Source organism: Contarinia nasturtii, unplaced genomic scaffold (assembly GCF_009176525.2).
Source record: "Contarinia nasturtii isolate CC-2019 unplaced genomic scaffold, AAFC_CNas_1.1 Cnas_scaffold_1964, whole genome shotgun sequence".
Lineage (NCBI taxonomy): Eukaryota > Metazoa > Arthropoda > Insecta > Diptera > Cecidomyiidae > Contarinia > Contarinia nasturtii.
The window spans coordinates 601,068-628,582 of NW_022199294.1; the positions used below are offsets into that span (position 1 = coordinate 601,068).

The window sequence follows — 27,515 nt, forward strand, 5'->3', positions numbered from 1 at the left end:
TAATAAAGGATAATTGACTACTCATATTCTCCAAACATCATGAGTGCCTATGTACTATGTGCCTTACTTTTATGAATATTGTTGCACATTGGAATGACCAACTTCACATCGTAAAATGATGCTTGTAGGCATTTATGCAAATTCATTTTTTTATTCACCGTCTGATCACATACTGAAACTAGATCATCAGATAGATATTTATCAACTTGACTTCTCCCGAGCCAACTTACACAACGGTTGTGTAACCATTCCTGAATGAAAAGAACATGTGATTTTGCTTTAAATAAAAATGTATTTCTTTAAATTTTTAAAAATGTATATATTCCAAATATACACATATAAACAATCTATTCTTCGTCACCGCTATTTTCAGCGAATTTTGTAACATTACTAGCATCAAATACGCCTTTCCTGCTGCGTTTCCCATCTGATTGTGATGCATGAAAATGTTCGGCTGTTCTTTTTCGTAGCTCATCGATTCCATCGTCTGGTGCAGCCCACTCCAATACCAACCGTCGACCGTACAAGTGAGTACTGTGGCTCAATGCATCGAATGCTCTCTGAAATCACCGAATAAATAAACGAGTAAGTAAACAAGATCAGAGTTCCATGTTAAATGCTAGCATACCTTTGCATCGGACTTTGAATTAAAGTCAACGAATCCAAATCCTCTGTGAGCATCTTCGCCGGGTGTCATTTTCTTCGGGATTCGTAACGATTTCAATTCACCAAATGCCTTGAACAATTCTCGTACTTCATTGGATTTAGCTTGGAACGGAATATTGCGAACCAAAATCTTTGATCCAGTTTGTTTTAATGCCTTTGCTGACCTGCGATTCGTTTGGGTTTCAATTCTGAAAACAAAACAATTTTACATCATTAATTATTAAAATCATTAAAAGACAAAAGCCAAAATTCAATATAAAAAAAAGTATACTCACTGTAGTGTTCGATCGCTTCTCTTCAACTCAACCGAATTTCCATCGATCAAAGTCGTTTGCATTGTTTTCAACGCTTTTTCCGCCGATGCTTTTTGTCTGAATTGAATAAATCCATAGCCCAGTGGAATTTTGTTCTGTGGATTTTCCGGATCTTTTTTCATCGCAACTTGAACGTGATAAATTTTACCAATGTGTCTGAAATGCTCTCGCAGAGTTTCGACTTGTGTGGAAAATTTCAAATTTCTCAAGAACAACGTAGTATTTGGCTCTGGTTGAATATCTTCAATGTCACTTTCCTCATCAGCTGCTTGCTCTTGTGATGTTGATTTCTCTGCTATATCATTGACCACATAATTTTCAAATACTTCATCTTCCACTTTATGTGCTTTGACATTCCGCCCGTTTTTATCTCCCTTTGAGAATGGATTCGGTTTCGAGTTTTTCGCTGTAACATTTTCCATTTTCTCGACGTCATTTTTAATGATATCAACTTCCATTGCTTTCGTGGCAGCACTTTTGAATGTATTGTCTGGCGCCCATTCCAAATAAAGTGGCAAGTTCTTGAATTTGGTATAGGCAAGTTTTGAAAAAGCCTTTTTCGCTTCGCTTGAGTCTAGAAATTCGACGATTGCTGTAATTCCACTGGGTGGCAAAACGATACGGCCTAATAACCCGAATTTAGCAAATAATGGCTGAATATCCGTGATCTGTGTGTCTGCTGGTAAATTTTTAACCAAAATAACAGTTTTCGATCGTTTTTTCGGCGCTTGATTGAATGCATCTAAAACGACATCATTTGCTTCGAGGAATTTGCGCATTTCAATGATTAATTCGGTTTCACCGAGTGCCAATCGAACGGCTGCACTACTACCACCGGTCGCTGTATCAAGAATTTGCTCTTTAGTCGTTTGATAACTCTTTGCCAATGTATTTGCCACAGCATTTGCTCCCAAAAACAATGTATTCCAATTATGTGCTGAACCTGCAGCTTTTTTCATTTCCAACTCTTTCTTTTGCTTGAACGACAAACCTTCTGTATTCACGTTTTCATCGTCATCTTTGGCTTTGGCCGGAATCAAGTGCAATAATCGCCCATGAAACGTGGACCCATCGAGTTCGGAGAAGGCCTGAATGGCATGCTCTGGCATCACAAACGTAACGGTGCCAAATCCTTTAATTTTTCGTGTAACAGGATCAATGGGTAAATTCACCTCAGTTACTGGGCCATATTTTTCAAATAGCTCTTGCAATTGCTCTTCGTTAACCGTATAACTCAAGTTTCGGAAAAATATGCGACCCGATTCACTGATGTCTTCTTCATTCTTTAGAGCTTCCTCTTGTTTTGCCCATTTTGGATTTTTTGAACCTTTTTCCCCGTTTACGTTATCCGGATTCTCTTTTCGTAATGCTGACTCCTTATTTTTCTCCGTGAAATCGATTAGCGTCACTTGTTTGCCATTCAAGAAACTACGGTTTTTGAGCATTGCTTTGTTAAATTCTTTTTCGGTTTTGAATCCAACATAGCAAAAACCATGATCACGCGTCGGCAAGCGGATTGAGAACGCTTTAACGGGTTTGAAAAATTTAACGATATCTTTACGTTTAATCTTAAATGGAATTTCACGAATTTTAATGGTGAAGAGATCAGTTACTTTCATCTCTTTTGCACTGGCTTTTGTGTCGGTTTTAGTTGTTGTTTTACTTTTCAACGATTTCAAATATTCCAAGTCACTGATAGACTGATCTGCCAACTTTACTGATTCCTCTTCATCCTCTCCTTCGTCGGCCGCCTCACTTTCACCATCATCACCACTATCATCCTCATTTTCAGCAGTAGTGGATTGTTTACTTTTACCTATGATGTCGTCTTCGGTTTGCTCAACTAATCCAAGATCGTTATTCCAAATATCGTTTCCTTTCCCGTGCACTTTCATAAATTCTATGAATTTCGGATCTTTCTTATGCTCGCCAAAAATCTCATCCAATCTGTCGTTCTTGTTTTTCTTCTTCTCCTTTTCGGCGAGCGTCTCCTTGGTCTTTATCTCGTCGTCCTCCTCAATGCCGTGCAATTTTTTATATGTTGAACTATCTTTTGCGTATTTACTCCATGCCTGCGGCTTTGTTTCAGCTCCCAATGCAGCGCAAATTTCCACATTTATTCGGCTCGTGTCAATGCAAGTGTTGTTGAAAAAGTCTCTTGCTTCGCTGGCAACTTGTTCCGATTGGTATCCAACAAAACCGAATTTTCGGAATTTTCCATCTTTTGTAAATTTCAATTGTACATCAGTGATGTGGCCCTTCTTGCCGAAAATTTCCCTCAAACGATTCTCAGTGAGCTAAAAAAATAATAAAAAATGAGCATATGCTCAAGTCAAGAAGGCAATTTTACGTAGAAAAAAAATCAAAATGAATTTTACTTACGCCATTCGGTAAATTCTTTACAATTAAACGTGACATATTTCTTTTGGTAATTCCACACAAAATGATCAATTTTTGGTAACAATGATTTGAGTTCTAGTTAAAAAATTAACATTATGTTGAACGTTTTTGCAATGAATACACAACACGTGCAGTAGAAATAAATCCAAACAATGTGGAAATGTCAAAGTGACACAATGCGTGCGTGGTGAATTATAGCGTGAGTTGTACGCATGGTTTGACGTTTGTGTGAATCGTCCGTTGACATTTCAAATTTAAACACAACACAATATACCCAAACAGACGCTCTACACAACACACATCGCATTCCGAATATTTTTCATCGAAATAAAAGTGCAAATTTATTTATTTTCTCGTTTAGAATCATAATTGGTCACAAAATGGATATGGAAAAAATTGATACCGAATTTGAATTTTATGAATTCACTTTGGAAGAGCTGAAAAATCAATGTAAGTAACCACATTTTTTTTTGTATACATGTCATTGTCAATGGTTTCTATATATTCAATGTTTCTTCCCTTCAGATGAGACGATGTTTCGTTTGCATTGTAAAAAAATGATTGAAAAATTTTCCAACGATGTTATTAGCTCCGCGCAAAAGGAATTTACGGTGGAAACGGCAAACAATATCAAATCGTTTGCAGAAAAAGACGCTATGAAATTGATCAAACCGGAGACGGTGAAACTTTTACTGCGAGCAAATTCATACATTGATAAAGTATTCACAATTCCCCCAAGCGTACCGGTTGGTGAAAATTTTCTTCAAAATACACCCGAAATGGATGAGTACGAAAATAAGTGCAAATTGGAAATAGCCGAACTTGATCTGGTGTACAAACAACAAGCAATCATGATGAATTATCTGCAAAAAGAATTGGAAATGTATGATAGCAGCGGATTGATTGAAGAATCGGAAATTGACATGAGCATGTGCGATATGTTCGACAATAATTTTACCGACACTAATTTAAACAGTGACGTTGTTGAAAAGGTAGTTCAGATGCTGCATGAATGTGGCATCAAATCGGATGAATAAAACCAGCGTTAGAATCGAATGATTAGATATAAACAAAGCATGACGATAATGACAAAGGAGCAACGCAGCAACTTCTTTATGGTTGTCTGGTGCTCTCAACGTTGCTTATTACCATCGTGCTTTAGATATAAATGATCCATCTAAGTTATCTTAAATAATTTTTTATGAAACCCAATCAAGCAAATAAAAGAATCATATTCAGAATCTGATTTTACATATTTTTTATTATTTTCCACAAACTGAGCAGTTCATGTTCGGAAAAAAATATATTTTCATGTTCGTGTTCATTCAGATTCGGTTCAACATGTTCACAATTGAAAATATTGCGTTCTTGTTCGTTTATGTTCAAGTTCAATTTCTTTCATTTGTTCATGTTCGGTTCGCGTTCGGTTTACGTTCATTTGAAACGTTCAAACCGTTTACACAAATATATTTGCACTCAACGTTTTTTTTTTAAATTACTACGGAGATTCATAGTAAATTTACAAATTATTATTTTATACATTTTATAGTAATTCTACAAATTATGAATATATGACGTTTTTGTAAATTTACTATGAAACTAAAGCAATTTAACAAAATTTGTAATAATTGAACCGTTTAAAAATCACGTCGTTTGTTTATGTTCATTTATGATCAGTTCAAATGGTTTGAAATAGAAGAATTTTCTGTTCATGTTCGTTCAGGTTTATGTTCAATTGTTTAAAATTGAAAATATACCGTTTATGTTCGGTTCGAATTCGAATTCACAATGGTGTGTTCTATTGTTTTCTTTCTTTTCTTTTCTTTTGCAATATAATTTTTTGTTTTGCTTATGTTTAGTGATAGCTGCTGTTCTTTTTGTACTTTGTATGAGATTGCTTGTATACTTTGTTGAATGATTTGCACCATACATTCTTTTTGGGATAGGATAGCTCCCCAATAGCTGGATCTAAGCGAGCGTGCAAACAAGGATTACAATTTTCTACCTTTCTCTCACTCTCTCTATCTCCAATGAAATGTGTCGATGACGTTAATGATGCTTGAAATCTTCATCCTGGGTCATCCGATTTACTTCCGCGGAAATATTCATAAAAAATGAAGCATCAAATCATCAGATGAATAAAAAATAGCAGTAGAATCTAATATTTAGATATAAAATGATCAAACTAATTTTTCTTAATTTTTTTTTTATAAAATCCAAGAAAGTAAATAAAATAATCATATTCAGAATCTAATTTTACAATTTTTTCTTTATTATTTTTTTACATTAACAATTTTTCTTCATCATTTTTTTTATTTACCTTTACTTTTCGATTAATTCATGTTATACATTATTATTATTATTATTCATAACAGTCGAACACATTTTCTTGTTTTGCTTTTTTTTGCTTGCAATTTGAATCATAGAATTATTTATATACATCATCAATTACGAATTATACATAAGTATATATATGATCGGTAAATTAAATTTATACTATTGAATTTGAATGATATGAATAGCTAAGGCAAAATAAAAGAGAAGTGAATAACTTAAATTGAACAAAATGGTTAAATAATGGACTGCTGTAGTACATCGGTTGCAATTTTATGTTGTTCAGTTCAACTAAAAATTTATTATATTTTATTCGCATTATTTCTTAAACGTTTCGATTCAAACAATTAAGATATTAGAACGAATTCATGCAATTTGAATTTTTTGTGTAAGGAAATAAAGTGTTTAAATTTGCTAATATATATATATATATGTCCTCATATCTAGTTTTGCGATTTTGATTTCGTTGAGTTCACTCATGACATTTTTAGCTGGTGGGTCGATCATTTTTTGGTTCGTATCGTGAATACATCATTTTCAAGACTTACAATCAAGACACCACCACAGATTGACAACTATTTTTATTTCAATTTAAATATTGAATTGAGTTTGCAATAGCTAACGTGCATTTACTCTTGCTCTGTGTGTGGATGCCTCATTGGGAGTTTGTTTCAAACGGTGTCCGATTGAAAGCAAACCGATCACAAGTGGTGTTATGATGATGGTGATGACGATGATGATGATGTTGTTGATGATGATGGATTTTGATGTTGGTTTTAGGTTGGAATGAGTCTAGTTGATGTTGTTGTATTTGACGACTGTGTCGTTATTGGTGGAATGTCAATAGTATGTGATTCATTACCGAAAATTAACCGTAGACGTTTCATTGGCTGTGTATGAGGTGAAGTTTTTTGTAGAATATGCGAGTTACAATGATCACTACAATTATTACAGTTACTATTCAAATGTCGAATGCCATTGTGAATTTCACTGTTATCACTATTGTTGTATTGCATTTTATCTAAATGCATTTTCTCATGATTGTGGTATTCGTTCGGTTCATGACTATGTTTTCCATGTGATGAATGATTAAAATGCAAATGATTACTGCGCTCTGATTGATCTTCTGAACTAGTTTGTTCCATGTTATCGTATTGGCGATGTTGTTGTGACTGTTGTTTTCGGTGGCGATGCCGATGACTTTTCGCCTTTGTTTTGTGTCGTTTCTTACGTTTTTGTTGTTGTTTTGATGGTGACGTTGCGTCAAATGAATCATCATCCGAATTATCAAGTAGCCCTTCAACACGAAACACTTCATATTCGGGTGCATAATGTGTATTATATGCACTATTACCGCTGCCATCACTCAAATTCGTTCCAGATTCAATAAGATCATCTAACATTGGACTTCGTTTCATGCGTAAAGTTAGTTTTAACCGTCTTTCGGGTGTTTTCATCAATGCATGCTCTGGTTGCAAAACAATGGCACTGTTTGTATTTTTCGTGCTCAAACACTGTGCATCGGGTGGTGCTTTATTCTCCCAAGACGACGTACTCTCCGATTCACTTACGCTTTTCGATATTTTTCGTTTTCTGGCAATTGTTCCATTTACAATGCCATTGATTGACGTTTGTTGAGCTGTATTTGGTGGAGGTAGTTTTAAATCGGTTTCGATTACACCGCTAGGAAGCTCAACGTCCGAATCATCGAACCCGTTTGTGATGTCCAATTTATGTGGAATCCCTTTACGTGATCGTCTCGGTATTAATCCATTGGTCAACGATGATGATGGCATCGACGATGACTTAACGATACCATTCGATTTTGGTGTGATGGTTGAACATGTTTTGCTTGTATCATGAATGAAAACATCATCTCTTTTGGTTAAATCACAGATTTTCGCAGATAAATTTTGTCGGCAGTGATTTATGGTATTAGATCGATTTTTGGTCGGAGTGGTTTCGGTCTGCAACGCAACCGCTACTCCGTTGCTCAGTTCATGGTCTGAGCATAAGTTCTGTGACGATGAAGCGCCATCATGGTTCTGATTGTATGCAATGCTATCATTAGCCTCCGTGTCTGGATTTGAACTGATTGCCTTTGTTGCAGCAACACCGCCATCGTTTAAGTTTTTTGTAGCCTCACGCCGTTTGAAACGTCTTTCACGCAAAGACATAGCTGGTGATTTTTTAATTTTCACAGCCGGTGAATTGCTTGAACTGCTTGCCTTTGTCGATTGGCCGGCCGGTGATGTTGATTCAACCGTACCAACACCACTTTCCGACGATACAATTCGTTTACTTCTTCGTCTCGATAAAGGCGTACGATTCTTCGCTGTTTCATCAGTGCTTTTCGTTTGGCTACCATCTATTATAAATAAACAAATATTTTTTGTATTAGTTTAATGAAGTGCAACGAATATAATGCCAAACTCACCATTTTTTATTTTACTATTTGCATCGAGATTTTTGGATGCATCCACAGATGTCATCTGTGAATATTTATTGAACACATTTGGGTTCTGTTGTGCAATTATCATTTCGGCATCGTACTTCGTTAGTCCTTTTTGCCGAAGTTCCTTAAGTGTAAGTGGTGTCATAAGTTTATCATTATCTGCACGATTACTTGTCCCGACGCTCATATTTCCGCTTTGTATTGCATTCTTGTTTTTATTTTTTATACGATTGATTCGATTGTCCGTTTCACGTAATCGATAATTTCCGGTTGTACCAACTGTACTTTGACTGTTGCCGGCGATCGTTTTTAAACTTGAACTAGCATTACTATCATCGCTCATCGTGCTCATGCTTATATTTCTCGATGCAAAGGCACCAGTACCGCGTCGTTCACACGTTTCGCATTCACAATAGCTATTGTTATCGCCGAAAAAATCCTCACCATAAAAGCATGTTATCTCTTCACCAACTTCAATGTCACGTAATACCTTAACACAAGCCGTATCCCGTCCGGTTGCAACGAATTTACAATTCGCTCGACAATCATGATTTATATAAGCAGCCGGTCCGAGCCAAAGTTGAGCACAATTCTTTCGGCAACTGTACATTACGGAAAAATCATTTTTGCCCGGATGCAATAATGCACGTTCCTCTTCCTCGGTTAATTCGGCAATGCATCCAACCAAACATTCGATTTTATCATTTTTCTCCCAACGACGTGTTGCTGATATTTTGGCTCCCTTTTGATCTTCCAGTGAATATCGATAACAACCTTCAATCATAAATCCCGACTCACGACTAAAAACACGCAAATACCGATATATCTGAAATGAAACCAAATCGATATTTAATTCGATTGAACAATTACCAGGAAATTTTATGTAATATTTACATGTTGTTGCAAACGTTGTTGCGCCAATTTATTTTTATTCATTTTAATGTGACGGGGCATCCATTCGCCTTTCATAATTTTCTGATACGCTTTTTCATAGTCTTGTGTTTGAATGAATTCGGCAACAATGTTTTTTAATTCGGTTGTGTTCGCTTTCAGCGGTCGATATTTAATGTTCATTTTGTGTGTTGTAAAGCCCAAATATGGATCGAGTACAAGTGATGTGGCATGGTCATCATTTTCCGACAGTTCTTTTGGTGTCATACCAGTTGCTTGCATTTTGCTGTGGTTATTTTGATGTTGATGTGTACTCATTGAAGCCGATGGTGGATGACGGTGTCGTGCACCAGAGTCAACCACCATAGTTATTTTAGTTTCTGGAAAAAAGAGAAAAAAAAAATCAATTTGTCAATAAACTTTAACACAAAGTTGTGATTGAATGAAAATAAAGTGGGCAACTCCACTTTACAAATATCATTCATTCTTTTGGCATATGATTTTCAACAATTTTTTTTTTTTGGTTCACGTTTTTTTTTTTGCAAGTGTATGGGTGAATGAAGCTTTCGATCAATAGAGTGCCGCATGTGTGAATCTACATATCAGCGTGTTCGATCATATGGCAAACGCACACAATATTCATTTAATTGTATCATCTCATTCATCGAGCTATGCATCAGTGTATAAATGTAAAAACAATTCTAATGAAATCATCACTGTATATCAAAATGCATTAAAATCACACCGTGTACTTGAATCGTTGTTTCGTGTGAAATGTATTCAATATCTAATTTATGAACGAAACATTGAAAAAAAAATTTTTTGATCATCACTGAGCAACACCTAAATATCGCAATTGAATCACAAATGAAAATACATCTAAATTCACGTACTGAATCACCAATTAATAGCCTCACACATTTCGACGATATTTTAAGAATGATTCCAAATTCATTGCCTGCTTTGACATTTGTTCAAATGAGAAACTAATTGAAATCCACGAGCTGAACATCGAGAGAGAGAGCGGACACGAAAGAGACAGAGAGAAATTCTCTCGCAGAGAATAACACATAGAATTGAATGGAAGCGTTAGTAGTGTGTTGGTTTATTTCAATGAATGTGCCACTTCAACAGCAATGCACAGTTGCAGTGCTCTTCCACCGAATCGAATTCCAATATATTTTTGCCAAACTTATATACATATATATATATATGTGCATTTACAGTCATATCTTTGCCCATTGTCTTTGGCGTGTGTGGCATTGCTGCTGTTGGAGCATTGTTGTTGGTATGTTAACGAAGTCTATGTGCTATGCGATATACACCGTTTTTTCCTTCATAAATCGTACGAAAACAGTTGTATGCATACAGTTGTCTCTTTTGTACAATTGTGTAGACATTTAATGAACTAAGCATAGCAATAAAAATGAACTTAAACTATATTGTAGCTATCTCACTCGTTTGCTAATCACACCGTCACAATGAAATCATAGGTCCACTATATGCTTTATCAATGCCACTTTCAAGAATTTATTTATGAAACTTATCTCATAATTGCTAACACTCATCGTATTTTAATTTTCGATCGATTTATTTAAAAAAAAAACATACTTCTTCCACTTTTGCACATTCGTTTCAATTTTCTTTTCTCTTCCGAACCAAATGCGATCTATTGCGCAAACACAATCATCGTTTTTGTGTTATAAATATAGCATTATAAATGAACAATGTCGCACATTTATATGCGAAAAAGAGCGAGAGAGAGAATTTTTTTTGCGAAAAATATAAAAAAATGTTTAAATTTATTTTTTTTTTTCTTTTCAAAAAGCATATTCACAGTTGATTTGATTCAGACATTGGCTTGTGACGATGATATGTGGCAAATGTGACATTTATTTCTTACGACATTGCTGTGTGAGACAGGTTCGATTAAGCATATCAGTAAAACTGAATATGTGGTATATCACACAATTCGTGGAAATTTTCAAAAAAAAAAAAGATAGGCAATGATAAATGTGTTCATATCTTGTTTCAATTGAACAACATAAGTTTGATAATAGAAACGAGTTTGTCCTTGATTATGTGATAGATGGATATCATTTTTGAGTATTTTTTTTTCTCTCTCTCGTCTAAATTAAATGCCACACTGAATATGTAAAGTTCATGATCAAAATCATTCGCCTAAATTGTAATGTAGGCAGCAGTTTCAATTTTTACCTTAAATCGTTAGAACAGCATCACAATAATTCAATTTTACAAATGTATCGAGACGATTTTTTTCTTTTATCTGACGAACGACGCTTTAATGGCCGCTTTCGATAATTTTTCATTTCTCCGATTGGTACTGCCATAAATGTTCCGTGCTTGTGACCATTGTAATATGTATGCAGAGAGCGTGAGCGAGAAAGCGAGCGTGTGTGAGTGTGTATGTGGCTTAGGTATCGTTTACGTGTGTTGTATGCGGTGCGTATCTCTTCGAAATTCTCTCCTATTCTCCTTTGGATCTTTTTTTTTCATATATACATATAATAAATATATATATCACTGCTTTAACTTTTCTTTGTCACTGTATTCCTCGAATATGAACTTTATGTTGAATTTTTAAAATATTTTATTCACTAGTAAATTTCATTGAAAAAAATCTGCTCCCTTTTTATCGTATTTACGGTAAATTACTATATTTTTAAATTTTATTTTTTAAAAAAATAGAGAATTTTACGATTTGTTTCTACAGAAAAGTGAATCGAATGCACATATAAAATAAAATCGATACAACAACGATGTGTACGAGTGAGCTACTGCTTTGTATAAACTGACAAGTTATCTCTGTCCCGCTTGTTCGATTGGTTCTCTTCGTTACTTTAGTCAAATTGTGCAAGTGTGCGTGGTTCTGTTATAAGCAAATGTCTTCGATTTTATAGCCACAAAACATCCTGCTACTTGCCAACTGTCAGTTTAAGGCCTTTATAACAATTTCAACGAAAGATGCTATTCGTGGAATTCAAACGAACCGATTTATGTTCCACGGAAAAAATATAGATTCATATTTTTATTTCGTTCTTTTTTGTCTAAGTCAATGCAAAATTATTCAGGTAATAATATTAAAGCACTCAAATGTATATGGATTTGATGCAAAAAAAGAGTACAAAGTCTTCTAATCACTCACATATGTGGAGACGCCCGATTCAAGTTCATATACATAAAATGAAAATACTGGCCTTCTATGATTTTTAAATGAATGCTGAATACAAAATGCATAAAAAGACACAAATTTAAGGAATCAACATTGATATTTTAGTTGTCATTTGATCCAAAACGCAAAATTGAATAAATAGTTGAATAAAATGTTTCACACTCGCATAAAAGAACTAAGGATTTTTTTGGAAAAAGAAAAACATGCAATGGTTGAAGAACTTGAAAAAGAGATACATAACGCCGAACCAGAAAACCATTCAGTGGCTAATGAATCCATGTTAGTGTTTTTTTACTGTATTTTTATTTTCTGAATCGAAATTTTCGTCTCATGATTTACTTCTATATTTTTTTTGTAGAAAAAGCGTAGTTAAACCAAAATCGAAGCGAAAATGTTTTTGCGTGCTGTTATAACTACTTGAGTCAAGAGACCATGGCATCGTCAGAGTAGCCAAAATTGAGCCATATTTCAAAAGTATAAATAAACAAAAATCTAGTGTTTTATAAAAAATAAATCGATTAAAATGAAGACATGTTTTTTTATTCAAACAAAAATAGCATATTTTGCTGTTTTTCAAAGAGAATTTCAATTTAATAAATCAATTCATTGTTCTGGTATTGATACATCTCATTCGAAACCATAAAGACTTTTAAAATGGGGGCGCCTCAAAATAAATACAATTCAAATGCATGGCAAACAACGAATTTTCGTTGAAAATATCCAGAAAAATTTGTCGTTGTCAAAAATATGAAAACAAGTCACCATTGATATTTGATTTGTCGTTAGAAATCATCAAGTTAAAAAAATGAGTCGAAATAATTGTCGAAGTCTCGCCAAACAATTGAAAAACTTTTTGAACAAAGAAAATGTGGAAATGATTGAAAATCTTTCAAAAGAAACGAAAGGCCATGGAAAAGAAGATCGACCAATAAAAACCCGAGAGCGTTCGGTATTGAAGCGGCGAGAGGATAGGTCGCTCGATCGATACATGTTAGTTTCATTATACTGTATTTATTTCGTTTAAGATAATTAGCAGCAGAAGTGCCGTTAATCAGTAGCTTGTTTGTTGTCTTTTTTCCAGGTCATTTGCACCAAAAAATCGCAATTCAAAGCTGAGATCATTGATTCGAAATGGTTTCATTGGTATTATTGTCCCCTTGTTCTTTGTGACGGCTTATATTTTTGGCGTTATTGATGGTTTCACTGGCGAACGTTATCCATTCAGTTGGCTTATAAATTACTATCCGAAAATTTATTATTGATTTTGTAAGCCAAGCTAAAATAAAAAACACCTTCGAATTATTCACTAAAAAGAATTTTTGTGTATTTATTTTAATTTTTTTGCATAAAACGCTGATTTATTGTTTTTTTTTTCCTTATAATTTTATCTTAATTTTTTCATAATTTTCTCAATTTGAGGTGTTGCATTGAGAGTGTTTTTGTTGTTGATAAAACACATGAAAAAAAAATGGTAGCCGTGTCGTCGTTGTTGCTCTAGTGACCGTATTTTTGGAATTCCCACTCTCGATTGTCTAATGGGCACACTTGACGTGTCTTCAACCAACGTGAAATGCAGTGGAAATGGAATGCATGCTAAACAAATGAAAAAAAAAATTGTTTTATAAATTCCATTGAATATTTGAAAAAAAAAAAATGTTTAAAGTGTAAAAAAAGTCGATGTAAACTTACATTACAAACACCCCAAGCAACTGTGCATTCTTCACTTGTAACCGACGCCTGATTTGCTTGACATTCGATACATAAGTCCATGATGTGATTTCGGCAAATGGCACAATTATCAACGACAATGTCTAGAAAAATAAGCGAAAAAACGGATTTTATTAGTCAAAAGCACATACAAGCAAGATGATTGCAACAAAATACAACAATAACGAGTTATTTATGTATATGGCTACAATGTTCAACATTGAGGTTATGTGATTTACGAAAGTCATTAGTAATGACGCACAGAAATTAAAACAAAGCCACTGTTTATACATTTGTGGATAAAAAAAAGTTATTGATACATACCCCAGGCCCACAATGCAACGGCACTCCACTGTAAAGACAAAAACAACACAATTTTTAATTAGACAGAGTTATTTTTTTGTAAATATGAAGCACAAAATTATCAATTTTTATGCATTTTTTGCTGAAAATGGAAGAACAAAATAGTTGAATTTCATCTTACCTTTTTTACTTCGAAACGCTTTTTGGTTGCCTTGTTGTCGCTGCTGCTTGGCTGTTCAATATCATCTTCATCAACTTCCATTTTTGCCGTAGATATTTTTAACTTGGAAAACTTTGAAATTTAAAACTAAAATTGTTGAATAACAAAAAAAAATCAATTTTTTTGTATCAAACCGAAACCATTGAATGTTGAACACAAAGTGAGAAACACGACTTACTCTATGTAGACCGTACAGCTCCAATGTCTTCAGTTTGTATTGGTAATGACAGTTTATTGTAGTCGCCTAATGATACACATACATGTGTATGCTGTAATTATACGGGTAACTTACAACTAGCGACACCACTGTTATAACCGCACTTTTTAATTTTTATACCGCCAACTTCTGTTTCTTAAATAAGATTTTTTGTTGCATATAAAACTCAATTTGATTATTTTTTTTAGTATTTATTATTTCGAAAAATGCAATTGAACAATGTGCTTTTTTGTTGTTTTGAATGTGTGTGAAAAATAAAACTCGATTTGCTTAATTGTATTGGGGTTGTCTTTAATGTTCTTTCGTTTTGTATACTGATTTCCAAATTTCGAATAAACAAATGCTGGAATGAAAGCGATAAAAAATGGCGAGTGGCATTGTTGCGTGGGTAATAACCGTCCATGCCCACACGCCGTAAAAGTCCAAATGTGTTGGTCGGAAGCCGGCACGACTTTTGATCAATGTAAATATGAACCAAAGTGACATATTTGCCACCAGTAAGAATGTGACCATTTCTCTGCCCGGCTTATTTCGATTCTGTTGTGATCCTTTGCATCTTCGCCAACTGGCATTCAGAATGAATAACGTTTGCAACGATGTTTGCATTAAGCATAACATTTCTGCTAACAATCCTTCGGCGCTTCCACTCACATCATCAAGCATTGCAAAATAACAGCCAATTATGCTAAATGAACCGTACAAATAAACACCGGTTTGAGCCAACACCAATAATGTACAATCCAATGCAACCGTGCTGCCATGGTGATCGTTTGTTTTTCGTAAAAATTTCAAATCGCGCATTGTAAATACGGCCGATAGAACGGCCAACGTTGTCAATACATATAAAATCATTTCGCAGTAAACAACTTCGCCGATGGCGGTTTTTTCATAATCGGGAACGTCACGAAGCACAAAATACATAATCAAACAGATAATTGTCAATACTATCACCATGATCCCTTTGAAGAGAGAAGAAAACCAGCGTGAAAATACATAACACAAGGAAATAAGCATGTTATTATCATACATGACACGAATAACTTGAAAATTATACCTCCAAACATTCCGCGGTGCGCTCTCGAGCAATCGACGGAAAATTGATGGGCGCTCACTTGTTGTGGCATCACGTTTGGTTTGACCGAATTGCGACGATGACGTTCAATGTTCGGTATACTTTTTACATTTTTCCACATTTCATACAGAATGACGGCGCTACAAATTTCCAAGCAAAATTTAAATGGCATTTAATTTTAAAATTAGCATCACATTCTTACCATATGAGCGAATACTCGATCGTGCAGGGAAACAAAAAGGGAGATGCATCGTGTATAAGTGTTGTCATTATCGTTGATTCGCTACAATCAGTATCGATATCGCTGTGTCGTTTTGTTAACATGCGTTCTGATTCACCAGGAATGTGCGTTACTGTTTTCAAACCCTCGTTTCCAACATTCAATTGTGGATAAGATCCAAACGATGGCAACGGCGTCACATTCACTAGAAATATCAAATCAATGGTATTAATTTATTTTGCTAATTGGACAATAATACCTACTTGTCTTTCCGATAATGTGTTGGAAGTGATGAATTTCATGCTTTGTCTCTTCTACCAATACGTAAAGCCATTCGCATAAGTTGGTAGCCACCTAAGGTTCGAACAGTGAATACGCAAAAGGCTCTTAAATCATGCACTCATATTGATTAATTAAAATATACAAACCATATGCATCAAACCGAATCTTGAAACCACTTTGTGTCGCCCCTGGAATTTAAAAGAAAGAACATTTTTACCATTTCAAATGACCGGTTTGCCTTTCCACTCACCATATCTAAATCAGTTGTATTCAGAAATATAAATTGCATTTGAATAATTGATAAAAGCATGCGAGCAATTGGGGTGACAGCCATCATAAATGTTGTACAATTGGCATCACCTATTAATACAAATGGTCACTTTTATATTGAATGCCAACCACAAAATCACACAAAAACGATTCAAAATCACAAAGATTTTGTGAACATATTTTTCTTCAAAAATTCTGGATTTTTGCATGGAAAAAATTCGTGGGGAAAAAATCATTTTCCAAAAACTACGTTCGTTTAAAAAAAAAAACATTCAAAATATACATACGATTCAATTCGAAATATTGTCCAATTTCGAGGCCAGTATAAACCATCGTTCCAATTCCAAAGGATATAGCCCCAACTCTCAAGTAGAAACTACCAAAATGTGTTGTTCGTTTTTTCACCGAATAATCATTATTCGTTTTTTCATCTAAAAAAGTGAAAAAAAAAGTCAAAACTACATCAATTCACTGTCGATACAAACGACAAAACTGAAGTTTTATCCTGTTGCAATTGTTGTGGTGGAAAATGTGAATAGAAAAACTTACGATAAGTTTTAATGAGAGAGAGAACAGCTCGCGTGCGCATATGTGCTGAATAAACAAAGATCACAAACAGTATGCTAACTATATACAGATATACGTAAAATGACTGATACACGAAGGAGGGAATTCGCGATGTTAACACTTCTGTGACTGGCAACGCTATTCCAACTATGACTATAATTTTTGCATAAAGAGCGGATAAGGCTGAGCTCAATGCATCACTGAAATATTATGAATGCACAAAAAAAATGTTTAATTTTTTTTTGATTTTTTTCAAACTAAAATAAAAAATGCACCATTATATACCTACTCTCCAAATCGTCGATTTTTTTTCATCGACAGTAATGCATTTTCGTTTATCTGCGTATCAGGCATATTATCAAATGATGTTGATCTAGATTTAAATAGTAAGAAGAAATGAGATGTTTTCATGCAACGTAATAAAATTCGAACAGACTGAGATGCTTTGAGAAACACTTGGTAAATTTAACAAACCAATTAAAGTCTTGAATTTTAAGATGATCCCACAAAATGTCTCACTGTTCGAATTTCTATAATGAAATGTGTTAAGTAAAAAAGCACATACTCTCTTCGGTAACGATTAACAAATTGTTTTGGTGATCGAATTGCAGCCATAATAGCCGATGGCCTTCTTGTTGATAGAATTTCTTGTATTAAAACTGATGGCCGTCGATTTGATCCAGTTGTTCCATTGCTGTGCTGTGAACTATTCCCATCACAATCAATTTCTTCGGGTTTTGTATTAATGGTTACGTGCAATTGATTTGAATTTCGATTGGCACGATTTTTATTCTTTGGATCCAAAGCACTGTCATCCGCTTCATTTTCGCTGCCTTCTTCATTTATTTCTGACACTCGTGCAAGGCGTTGCGAAGGCATTTCCCTGTGATCGAATGAAAAAAAATTCAACAATAACCCACAAAAATCAATTGCCACTGATGACTGAACGTTCGACCGAACATTTCAATATCCAAAACATAACTGAATTTTTTTTTCGCTCGTTTGTAATGTCGAGCACCTACTACGCCGCCTTTTAAAATACCACCACACCACTTGTAATGTAGCTATTACGGTTTTTGTTTACTGTAGGTCGCGATTGACTCCACATTTTTTGTGCGTACCAAAGATTAACGGTAAAAATGTATACGAACTGCTTACGTTGGTGTGTGGCGATCACTTTGCAATCGATTTTAAGACATTTGCTAAGTCACGTGAGAAATTAGCTTTATTCAAGTATGCTATTGAATGGGTTTATTATTATATTATATGATCTATTAGCGTTCATTTTATTGACTTTAACCACTCAATCGTCTCAATTTTGATCGCATTTACAATGACTTTCTGTTTATTCTGTTGATATTCAATGGTGAGTAATGCTCACCTGAGCATATTTATTTGACAAACAAAATGTCAGTTACGAATTTTAATCTCTTTAAATAAGACATATTTCAAGTGAAGAAAAAACAGACACGATAATCTTTGTACAACAAATTATTTCGCTCAATAACGAATACATGAATTTCACTTTGCATTTATAATTAGAGTTGAGTCTACTTTCAAATCATCTTGACTCTTATTAAACATGATTATGATTGAGTAATATAGATATCATTGTGTTAATTTTAAATTTAATTGCACGAGGGTGCATTTATTTTTATCACAACCCACATTTAATTGTCAAGAGTGGAAAAAATACATTCGATACATTTTTCGAAGAAATGGTAATGATGTTTCGCAAAAATTCCATCAAATCGGTTTTGTATCTTTTCATAAGTTATCTATGATAGATAATGAAAGTTGTTCTTAATTTCATTTTCGTATTGCTTTTGGGTAAAATCTATTTACCAAAAACACCCAGAACAATATACTTTGTGATCATATAGTTTAAAATTGAAATTGTTAATATTCCCATGAAGAGCTAACGAATTTTCTTCAAACATGAAATATATTTAAATTTATTTACACGCAAAAGCCAAGAAAAAAAAAAGTTGTTTGAGTTAGATATCGGCATTTATCTTTGTTATTTAAATATTAATAAATGGAATATTGTTTAAAAATGTATATTCATAAAGGTGATATATGTCTTAAGAACAACAGAAGAACAAGTTGTTGAACAACTTAAACTTTGGAACAACAACAAATAAACGGTGCAATATCGGCAAAAATGTTGTAAAACTGCAAAAACTAGCCTACAAAATACCAATACAATGCCATTGTCAAATTCAATTAGTTTGAGTCTCATAAGAGCCCGATCGGTGAATTGAAAGCATGTACGGCGACCACGGTGGCAACGTCGGTAATAGTGATGAAATAATAAATAACAATATTAAATACGCGTAATTGTTGGCGTCAAGTCAAAAACTTCCAATTATCAAAAGATTATTTATTATCCAACGCACACGTTCAAACTCAAACACACACACACATACACATACCCTTGTATAAATTATTGTAAATAACACAAATGGAGTGTTTAATGACAGTGGTTTAGACCGAAGAAAAAAAAATTGTCAGCGAAGTGTATGTGTTGTTTTTATTATGTGTTATTAGGAACAATCGAATTCACATTTTATGGCTCGACGAGAGAAAGGCTTTTGAGGTGAAGCAATAAAATGTATTTGCCGCGTCAACTTTTATAATGTCAACGATTTATAGAAGATTATCTTGTGCCATTTCATGGAACAGTCGCAATCACTTTATACAAACAATAGTATCGCAAATACGGCACCGAAATTGTTCTACATAGTCAAGCTTGTATCAAAATGAATAGATTTTTTTAATTGATCACGTTACATACGCAATTTAAATGCCAGTTTTTTTTTCACATTCGACTTTTGCCCATGGATTTTCTGAAGTCGTTTTTCATAAACGTCTTTTATCTGTTGTTTTCAGTTTTTGATCACTTGATTTTTCATTAACTTTAAAACGGTAGCGCTATTGAATGTATATTTAATTATGCATTACGTGGGCAAATCAAGATGAAAAACACCACTAATGGCTGAAAATGAAAATTGGATTGGATTCGCGAACATGTCCACCATACATTTTATCAATGTATTGAGATCTGCATTGGTGCATGTATTTATACTGGTGTTTACAAACACATTATAGGTGTTGTTTAACAATATTTTCGGATAGCATCAAATCCAATATTTTTTGCTCCTTTGTTTGACGTATTATATGCATTATCCGATTGTTTGTTTATTTTTTTCTCGATTTCATCAAAAGTCATTATGAACATAAATTAAAGCTGAATTTTCGATGGTCTTGATGTCAAACATAATTTCAATATCAATTGTTCTGTACTAATAGATGCAACATTATTAAAAGTAATTCCACTTTTTTAACGAAAAAAAAAACAACGATTCATTTCCAATAGACTGCTTATAATTTATGGCAACTAACTTTGCTCTTGTAAAATTGAATTTTAAATTCAATTTGTCATTCAAACTGAATTACCTGATATGTTTAAATTTACGATCATGACTGTTTTGGTTTCTCATGGTGTATTTTGTGCAGCTGTTGCTGTCCAGAGAGATGTTCATATAAAAAAAAAATGCGGGAGTTTTGTTTGTGTTTGATTACAATGAAACTTTAACTTTTTTCCATTTAAAACACCAATCGAAAGCACTCATATTTCATCTTTTTTCTGAACTGATTTTCAATTTCGTTGAGGGAACTGGGATTTTTTTTGTATTCTGTAGAAAGTAGCGTTTCTTGTTTTTCACATTCAGATTATCAGGTTGTTAAAATCCTGGCAAAGATGCTCGTCGGGAAAATCAAATACAATAACGTTCGAGAATCCATGAATATATTGAAGATTGTAAAATAAGCACTTGAGAATCAATGTTTTGAATGCGCTTCGCGAACGATACGAGCTATTTAGCGAACGCGTGCGATATTACTGGCAAACACACGTATTACTTCATTTGAATGAGCCACACACTTGAATCTCAATTTCAATCTGTGTACGATGTTTGCTTTTTTTTGTTTCGTCTCTCTTTTAAACAGGTTCAAACTGTGCGTTGCACCGTGTTTTTTTACTAGTTTTTGCATTAAACGCACTTTTAAATGCACTTATACTTTAGTATGTGCGCAAAATATATAAAGCACTAATAAAATGTAGTTTATCGAATGGAACGATACAAATTGATCGATTAAAAAGAGACGCAGAGTTAACCTCTGTGTACAGAGTCAAGCTACATAGCTAACGAATGAACATCCGATTTAGCACTATAGTGTGTTTTTTGCTTTCGACTACGCAATTCATCATGTGTATATGCATTTTTTAAATGTTCGCTGCGCTCCGTTGTCAATGATATTGTATCAATTTTGTTTTTGTTTATCATTTATTTTTTTCGTTTGAGATTTTTTTAGAGTCTCAAACTTTGAGATGCAAAAAAAAAGAATCGATTCAAATTGTCTCCAATCAACGCACATTCGTTGTGTATATTATTGTGTGTACATTTTTACATTGTAAACACAAATTACATAATAGCAGATCAGGGCGTTGATTAGACTCCGAAATTATGGAAATGGGTTTCGGCAAAGTTAATGAATAATCATTGTATCGTAAAAGCAGACATTTTAAGTTGGAACGTTAGTGTTTTATTTCTACCTCACTCTCCTTCTCACTCTTTCTCTTTCTCTCTCATTTTCTCGGTCTCTCTGCCTCTTGCCCGTTCTGTTCATATTGTATGCGTATATGATTGCTTAGAAAGGAAATTCCTTGGACTGAAAACGAACATCATCTCATGGGAAATGATCTGCGATGATTGATTTAATGGGCTGTTTAAATCTTTGTGTGTGCAACTAATTATGCGTTGAATAAATTTGTCCGACTCGAAATGTAATTGTCATGAAATGTGTTACATTCTCAGATGTTTCGATTTGTTTGGCGTGCGTGCGTAACAAGCGCTTGGAATTTCAAGTACAATTGTCGCATTTGCACTCAAAAGATGAAAAATATTTCAAGTTTGTTGATGTGTTGATGTCTTTTTTTTTGCAGCCATCCACATTTTGTTTTATCTCGGTTTCGCTATTTTAAGCTCATACTCAATCGAATAACATAATAATTGACATATGACACAATTTACACGACTTTTGAGTCTCACGTGAGCCGAACAAAGAGACAAAAAAAATATAATAATCATACATAAACTTGACACCAGCAAATCAAACAAGGAATTTTCGCTCGATTGTTATTTGGTCTTTATCATATCTTATCAGTCGTTGTCTCTGCACTTAATGACACTTTTCACATGACTCCATTCATTTGGATACTTGTGCCTATTCAAATGATTACCAAAGCATCTTGTAAATAGTATAAAATTGAAGTAGCAGATATGGTTGGTTCGAGAGTATTATAAATTAATATTGTCAGGCCCAATGAAAATAGCAACAGAAATGAGTGAAATCTATTCGAAACATGAGAAGTCGGTGTTGTAAAATCAAATGCAAATCATTTGATAAATGTGTCACCTTGAAAGCCTTAAGCCTGCTCCAAACCAAATGAAATCACTTTTAATTAAATCGACTTTTCGTTCTATTCGACGCGCAATTTGAATTCGTTTTCGCATTATATTTGTTTTTTTTTTCGGCATTCTCAGTCACACCATTCATTTCAATTGCAATTTTTCAAAACTTCAAATCACGACACAGAATAAAAACACTGATTGCTAATGCACAGTCACATGGTAATAATTCAAGAATTTCACGAAAATCACATGTATCATATAAGAATTACATATTAAAGCCATTATGAAATTTTTTGCGCGTTTGATATAAATAAAGGTGCCAATCAGTTGCATTGTCGAGATTTTTTTTTTTGAATTTAATCTATTTCGACAAAATCTTTAGCAAAAGATGTGGCGAAGAAGAATTACTGTGTGTAGGTGCGAATGAGAATGATTTGAGAACTCTCACCTCCTACTCTCCGCCACAGAAATGTCGATAAGTGAGAGCACATTTGAAGTAATTTTCATTCTCATCTACACAATTAGAATCGTTGTGTTTCGATATTAGAAGAATATCGACAATGAATTTTCTAAACATTTATGTGAATATAATTTACTTTAATTCTTCCCGTATGTTCACACTTTTGATTATTTCTTCGGCACTGTTTAATCAATTCTACAGACATTGCAAATTTGCTTTGAATTGGCTATTCTGTGTGCACTTGAAATTATTACAATTAGCCGAAAATTGATGCGAGATGAAGAAAGATCACTTCTGGGGTGTGATGTGTACGTATAAATCAGTATAAATAAAGTCAATATCAAACAATACTAATGGAATATTTAAATGTGATGTATTTTTATACGATGCGAAAAAATAAAAATGTAACGCGTGCTCTATTGTCAAATACGTCGAAACACTCACTTCGGCACAATATCGAATTTATAATGGGTTTTCTTATTATTATTTTTTATGACGATAATATTTCATTATTCACGCGAATGACAAGTGCTTGGCAATTATGACGCCTAATCAAAGCTCACCGTGCCCGTATTATTAATCACATATACGAAAATTGTATGCTCGATTTCTTTAGTCTGTGCACAGATACCGAAGGATACAGCCACCAAGTGCCGCAGTTTGAATCAAACATTTTTTGTTCGATGAAAAAGTAACATAATAGTGCGAAATAAGTTGAACTAGACGTTAGTTTCATTTTCGATGAAAAAACAAAATTTATTAAGTAGTACCAAATAGAATCTTTCATCTTTTTTCAATTCGTTTTTCTTTTTACTAAAGATAAACAAAAGGAAATAAAACAATAAAAGACGAATTAGTAAGCTTGAACGGGAATTATTTTCATTTCAAAAGTATTTTGATGGATACTGCTTCAGATGTTGTGAACGATAAAAATCATGAAGAAAAACCGGATGAAGTACGATTGTTAGTTCCGAGTGTACCACAACATGCTGTAATAATGCCCATGCAAAATGATTCAAACGGATTACTGAAACCCGTAGCTCAGCCAATTCGGTCGCGTAAAAGTTTTTGTGCTAATCCCGATTTAACAGGATCACGTCGCCCATCGGCAATTGTATCAGCTTTACAGCAAGATCATCGTGCATCCAGTTCAGGAAATATATTTTTGGAGTAAAAAATTTCATTTCTTTAAAGTTTGTAACCGAAACCAAAAAATGTTTCTATTGATTTTTTTCCCTTGTCGTTGTCGTCAATTTAGCCTAATTCATGGAAAATTGTTGGGAACCGGAAAATCGAAAGGAAGTACGGTCGATATTGCTGATGAAGATGGTTTTGTGCACTTAGAAATGGATCGCGAGACTGAATTTCGTAGAAAGAACCGTAAACAGGGTAGTGATGCATTGACTAGTACTTTAAGCGCATTCTATGCTAAGCTTCTAGTCGTATTGGGCTTTTCGTTCCCAGTCACTGATGTTTTAACGGAAAAAGCACCCAACAAATTTTATCAGGGATTTTATCTTTATTTATACATTGGTAGCATTGCTTTTGTTGCATTCATGTATATCGACCGCATTCGTTCACGGCGCTCACAAAGATACGCTGCAAATAACACTAAAGGTAAACATTAAAACTATCTTAATTTTATTTTATTATTGAAGAGTTTTCTTTTTCATGTAGATAAAGATAAACGAAGTTCATTAGAAATTATTCAGGCAAAATCAAGACTGGGGAGTTTTTATTTAAGAGTTGGTGCTGTTGCTTTTGGCATTGGCAGTATGGTGTATTCGGGTCTTGAGATTGGACAGTATTTTGAATTGAAAGGCGAAAAGGGTTGCAGAAATGTCCTCATCGCTTTCACGCCCGCCACACGAATGGTCCTGTCTATCGTACAAATGCAATTTATTTTTCTTAATACAAAAGACTTTGAAATGAAGCGTCACAAAGTCATCGTAAAATTTGGATTAATGCACATGCTCGCTACGAATTTATGCGAGTGGCTTTACGTATTAATCGAGGAAACCCGACATGAGATTAGTAACAACATTGAAAATGTAACAGGTAAATAAAATTTGTTGAAAATGTCCATACATATTGAGCACAGTGACCGAAAACTATTAATTTTTGTTGGATTTTTGGTTGACGGCTTTTAGGTGTAAATTCGGAACATTTCATGCATCCCGAGAATGCATTGTTGAATGCAACTATCGATAGGGTGCGGCATGCAACCACATCAGAAATTATCGACTGTCGACGAGTTAACATTATGGGAAAATTGCTAAATAATTCAAGTAGCTTTCTCTTCCCATGTACCATCGAGTATTCGCTCATTTGTGCTGTGATTTTATTTGAAATGTGGAAACAAAGCATTAACACGGGTCAACCGAAGCGATCACGTGATCGAAAAGTTTCGACCACCGCACAAAATGCACATCATTTTTCCGTTGACTGTTCTCGTGCTCACCATGGCATGTTCGCTGGGATTTTAGTTATAGTTTTAACGATAATTTCACTCATCATGTTTTACGTGCTCAATATTCCGTTGTATCACACGCTTGCCACATTGGAAGTTACCATCACCGAAACGATTTTATACGTGTTAACTTCGTTGGCCGTATTCGGTGCATTCATAAGAATGCGTGATTTGAAATTTTGTCAGACATTCGGTGGAATGCCGTTGGACTTGTTGTTGTTGGTTGTAGCGCAAAGTGGTGTATTCCTTTACTGTCTATTTGCAATCATTGGCTGTTATTTTACATTAGCAGATGGTGGTATATTCGGTTTAATTTCCGAAGTATTTTCACTGATTCAAACGTCGGTGCAAACATTATTCATATTGAATGCATGGGGAAGACGGTGTCGAAGTGCACGGGAGAATAGGAAAAAGCCGGGCAGAGAGATTGTCACCTTTTTGCTGGTCGCAAACATGTCACTGTGGAGCATAAATGCATTAGTTAAGAATCGGGCCCATTTTCGTGAAACGCATTTAGAATTTTTCGGTCAATGGTCTTGGACGATTATAACGCATGTTTCTGTTCCGCTTGCCATTTTTTATCGGTTTCATTCAACAATTTGCCTATTCGAAATATGGAAATCAGTATACAAAGTGCGACACACTGCTCAATCTGGAGTTCCACATTTGAAATGAACGACTTTTAACAAATTTCAATGAATTTTCTTGTTAATAAAATGATGATTGTTTTTAATATGAAAATTAGAATTTAAGTACCTTTTTAGCGTTATTGCATTAAATTTAAGCACATATAAATATGAACGATTCATATACATAGATATTTCCTTTGAATTTTCGTTCTCTTGTTATGATTTGCCGTAACATTGCATTACAGACAGACTTTTTTTCTCGAATAGCATACATTTTTTTTCTTCATTACGAGGGTTGCTCCATAATTTTTTTTAAAAACATATATAACACAGTTGTTTTTTGTCGAAAATGGTTTTATTGTTTTTCAAAATATTCCCCGAGATGATCGATACACTTTTGCATTCGATGAAACCATTTGTCATAGCATTCGTGCCACTCCGAAACTGATATCTCCAAAACGTGTGTTTTGAACGCTTCAACTGCTTCTTCTGGTGTCGAAAATCGTTGACCACGTAGTTTTTTCTTCACGCTTGGGAACAAAAAAAAGTCATTGGGTGCCAGGTCAGGACTGTACGGTGGATGACCCATCAGTTCGATGTTTTGACCGGTCAAAAATCGAGTAGTTTGAAAAGATGTGTGAGAGCTCGCATTATCGTGATGAAGAATTATTTTGCGACGGTGGTTGTTTTTTCTTATTTCACCAAACACTTCGGGCAAACAAATGGTGGTATACCAATCAGAATTGACGGTCTTACGATCCTCTAGTGGAACGGTTGCCACATGACCACTTCTCCCGAAAAAACAGGCGACCATTCGCTTCGAGTGCTTCTTGCTCGAACAACTTTCGTTGGGTTATCTTCATTTTGGAAGACCCATACAGTCGACTGCTGTTTCGTTTCGGGCTCATAGGCATATATCCACGATTCGTCACCAGTGACGATTTTATTAACGTCTTTTGAAGCACCACGATTGAATTTCTTGAGCATTTCTTTACACCAACTCACACGAGCCATTTTTTGTTCATCGGTCAATTTATGTGGGATCCAACGAGAGCAAATCTTTTTTACGGCTAAATGTTCATGCAAAATTGTATGTATGCTGTGGGATGAAATGCCCAAAGATGCCTCAATCTCACGGTAGGTCACATGACGATCTTCCATAATCAGTTTTCTGACAGCATCGATGTTTTGTGGCACAACAGCCGATTTTGGACGACCTGTATGAAACTCGTCTTTGAGCGAACTACGACCGCAACGGAATTCTCGGTACCAGTTATAAATTGTCTGAAGGGTTGGTGCTTCATTGCCAAAGGCCAAATGAAGTCGATCGAAACACTGTTGTTGAGATAATTTACTTCGAAAATCGTA

The 27,515-nt window shown here is 34.4% G+C and overlaps 6 protein-coding genes across 7 annotated transcripts; 3 read left to right on the top strand and 3 right to left on the bottom strand.

Annotated features, from left to right (window-relative positions):
• Nucleotides 1–272: 272 nt before the first annotated feature.
• On the bottom strand, nucleotides 273–9,905 carry LOC116347515. Its single transcript, XM_031778111.1, has 8 exons — nucleotides 9,806–9,905; nucleotides 9,064–9,440; nucleotides 8,152–8,995; nucleotides 6,494–8,082; nucleotides 3,363–3,455; nucleotides 942–3,277; nucleotides 629–854; nucleotides 273–560 (listed from the first exon to the last, which is right to left on the bottom strand). The coding sequence occupies exons 1-8, from the start codon at nucleotides 9,888–9,890 to the stop codon at nucleotides 348–350; spliced, it is 5,763 nt and encodes a 1,920-aa protein (XP_031633971.1). The 5' UTR covers nucleotides 9,891–9,905; the 3' UTR covers nucleotides 273–347.
• LOC116347522 lies at nucleotides 3,652–4,626 on the top strand. Its single transcript, XM_031778119.1, has 2 exons — nucleotides 3,652–3,830; nucleotides 3,906–4,626. The coding sequence occupies exons 1-2, from the start codon at nucleotides 3,761–3,763 to the stop codon at nucleotides 4,415–4,417; spliced, it is 582 nt and encodes a 193-aa protein (XP_031633979.1). The 5' UTR covers nucleotides 3,652–3,760; the 3' UTR covers nucleotides 4,418–4,626.
• Nucleotides 9,906–13,018: 3,113 nt separating the features above from the next.
• Nucleotides 13,019–13,552, top strand: LOC116347650. Its single transcript, XM_031778339.1, has 2 exons — nucleotides 13,019–13,243; nucleotides 13,335–13,552. Exons 1-2 carry the CDS (start codon nucleotides 13,059–13,061, stop codon nucleotides 13,513–13,515), a joined length of 366 nt encoding a protein of 121 aa, XP_031634199.1. The 5' UTR covers nucleotides 13,019–13,058; the 3' UTR covers nucleotides 13,516–13,552.
• A 76-nt stretch (nucleotides 13,553–13,628) lies between these two features.
• On the bottom strand, nucleotides 13,629–14,655 carry LOC116347560 (RING-box protein 1A). The gene is made up of 4 exons (XM_031778198.1): nucleotides 14,445–14,655; nucleotides 14,285–14,312; nucleotides 13,943–14,064; nucleotides 13,629–13,846 (listed from the first exon to the last, which is right to left on the bottom strand). Exons 1-4 carry the CDS (start codon nucleotides 14,523–14,525, stop codon nucleotides 13,748–13,750), a joined length of 330 nt encoding a protein of 109 aa, XP_031634058.1. The 5' UTR covers nucleotides 14,526–14,655; the 3' UTR covers nucleotides 13,629–13,747.
• Nucleotides 14,656–14,930: 275 nt separating this feature from the next.
• Nucleotides 14,931–22,677, bottom strand: LOC116347571 (proton channel OtopLc-like). 2 transcript variants are annotated; one of them, XM_031778220.1, is made up of 11 exons: nucleotides 22,593–22,677; nucleotides 17,677–17,994; nucleotides 17,401–17,484; nucleotides 17,094–17,311; nucleotides 16,832–16,975; nucleotides 16,525–16,634; nucleotides 16,421–16,462; nucleotides 16,256–16,346; nucleotides 15,975–16,197; nucleotides 15,755–15,912; nucleotides 14,931–15,659 (listed from the first exon to the last, which is right to left on the bottom strand). In XM_031778220.1, the coding sequence occupies exons 2-11, from the start codon at nucleotides 17,988–17,990 to the stop codon at nucleotides 14,992–14,994; spliced, it is 2,052 nt and encodes a 683-aa protein (XP_031634080.1). In that variant the 5' UTR covers nucleotides 17,991–17,994; nucleotides 22,593–22,677; the 3' UTR covers nucleotides 14,931–14,991. The 2 variants fall into 2 exon arrangements, with proteins under 2 accessions (XP_031634080.1, XP_031634079.1); XM_031778219.1 differs by lacking the exon at nucleotides 22,593–22,677 and adding an exon at nucleotides 20,571–20,991.
• A 1,002-nt stretch (nucleotides 22,678–23,679) lies between these two features.
• LOC116347574 (proton channel OtopLc-like) lies at nucleotides 23,680–26,235 on the top strand. Its single transcript, XM_031778226.1, has 5 exons — nucleotides 23,680–23,773; nucleotides 23,868–24,218; nucleotides 24,307–24,665; nucleotides 24,726–25,106; nucleotides 25,199–26,235. Exons 2-5 carry the CDS (start codon nucleotides 23,947–23,949, stop codon nucleotides 26,191–26,193), a joined length of 2,007 nt encoding a protein of 668 aa, XP_031634086.1. The 5' UTR covers nucleotides 23,680–23,773; nucleotides 23,868–23,946; the 3' UTR covers nucleotides 26,194–26,235.
• The last annotated feature ends 1,280 nt before the right edge of the window (nucleotides 26,236–27,515 follow it).

Excerpts from the sequence above, each read along its gene's own strand:
- LOC116347522 (XM_031778119.1), top strand. The coding sequence starts at position 3,761 with ATGGATATGGAAAAAATTGATACCGAATTTGAATTTTATGAATTCACT. Across the intron at positions 3,831-3,905 it reads GGAAGAGCTGAAAAATCAAT|ATGAGACGATGTTTCGTTTG; the intron begins GTAAGTAACCAC and ends TCTTCCCTTCAG.
- LOC116347515 (XM_031778111.1), bottom strand. The coding sequence starts at position 9,890 with ATGATCAAAAAATTTTTTTTTCAATGTTTCGTTCATAAATTAGATATT. Across the intron at positions 8,996-9,063 it reads AACAACGTTTGCAACAACAT|ATATATCGGTATTTGCGTGT; the intron begins GTAAATATTACA and ends GTTTCATTTCAG. Across the intron at positions 855-941 it reads AGAAGCGATCGAACACTACA|AATTGAAACCCAAACGAATC; the intron begins GTGAGTATACTT and ends TTTTGTTTTCAG.
- LOC116347650 (XM_031778339.1), top strand. The coding sequence starts at position 13,059 with ATGAGTCGAAATAATTGTCGAAGTCTCGCCAAACAATTGAAAAACTTT. Across the intron at positions 13,244-13,334 it reads AGGTCGCTCGATCGATACAT|GTCATTTGCACCAAAAAATC; the intron begins GTTAGTTTCATT and ends TCTTTTTTCCAG.
- LOC116347560 (XM_031778198.1), bottom strand. The coding sequence starts at position 14,525 with ATGGAAGTTGATGAAGATGATATTGAACAGCCAAGCAGCAGCGACAAC. Across the intron at positions 14,313-14,444 it reads AGCGTTTCGAAGTAAAAAAG|TGGAGTGCCGTTGCATTGTG; the intron begins GTAAGATGAAAT and ends TTGTCTTTACAG. Across the intron at positions 13,847-13,942 it reads TTGCTTGGGGTGTTTGTAAT|CATGCATTCCATTTCCACTG; the intron begins GTAAGTTTACAT and ends TCATTTGTTTAG.
- LOC116347571 (XM_031778219.1), bottom strand. The coding sequence starts at position 20,656 with ATGAACATCTCTCTGGACAGCAACAGCTGCACAAAATACACCATGAGA. Across the intron at positions 17,995-20,570 it reads CGTAAATTTAAACATATCAG|GGAAATGCCTTCGCAACGCC; the intron begins GTAATTCAGTTT and ends ATTCGATCACAG. Across the intron at positions 16,635-16,831 it reads ACAATATTTCGAATTGAATC|GTGATGCCAATTGTACAACA; the intron begins GTATGTATATTT and ends TTGTATTAATAG.
- LOC116347574 (XM_031778226.1), top strand. The coding sequence starts at position 23,947 with ATGGATACTGCTTCAGATGTTGTGAACGATAAAAATCATGAAGAAAAA. Across the intron at positions 24,219-24,306 it reads TCAGGAAATATATTTTTGGA|CCTAATTCATGGAAAATTGT; the intron begins GTAAAAAATTTC and ends TCGTCAATTTAG. Across the intron at positions 25,107-25,198 it reads CAACATTGAAAATGTAACAG|GTGTAAATTCGGAACATTTC; the intron begins GTAAATAAAATT and ends GACGGCTTTTAG.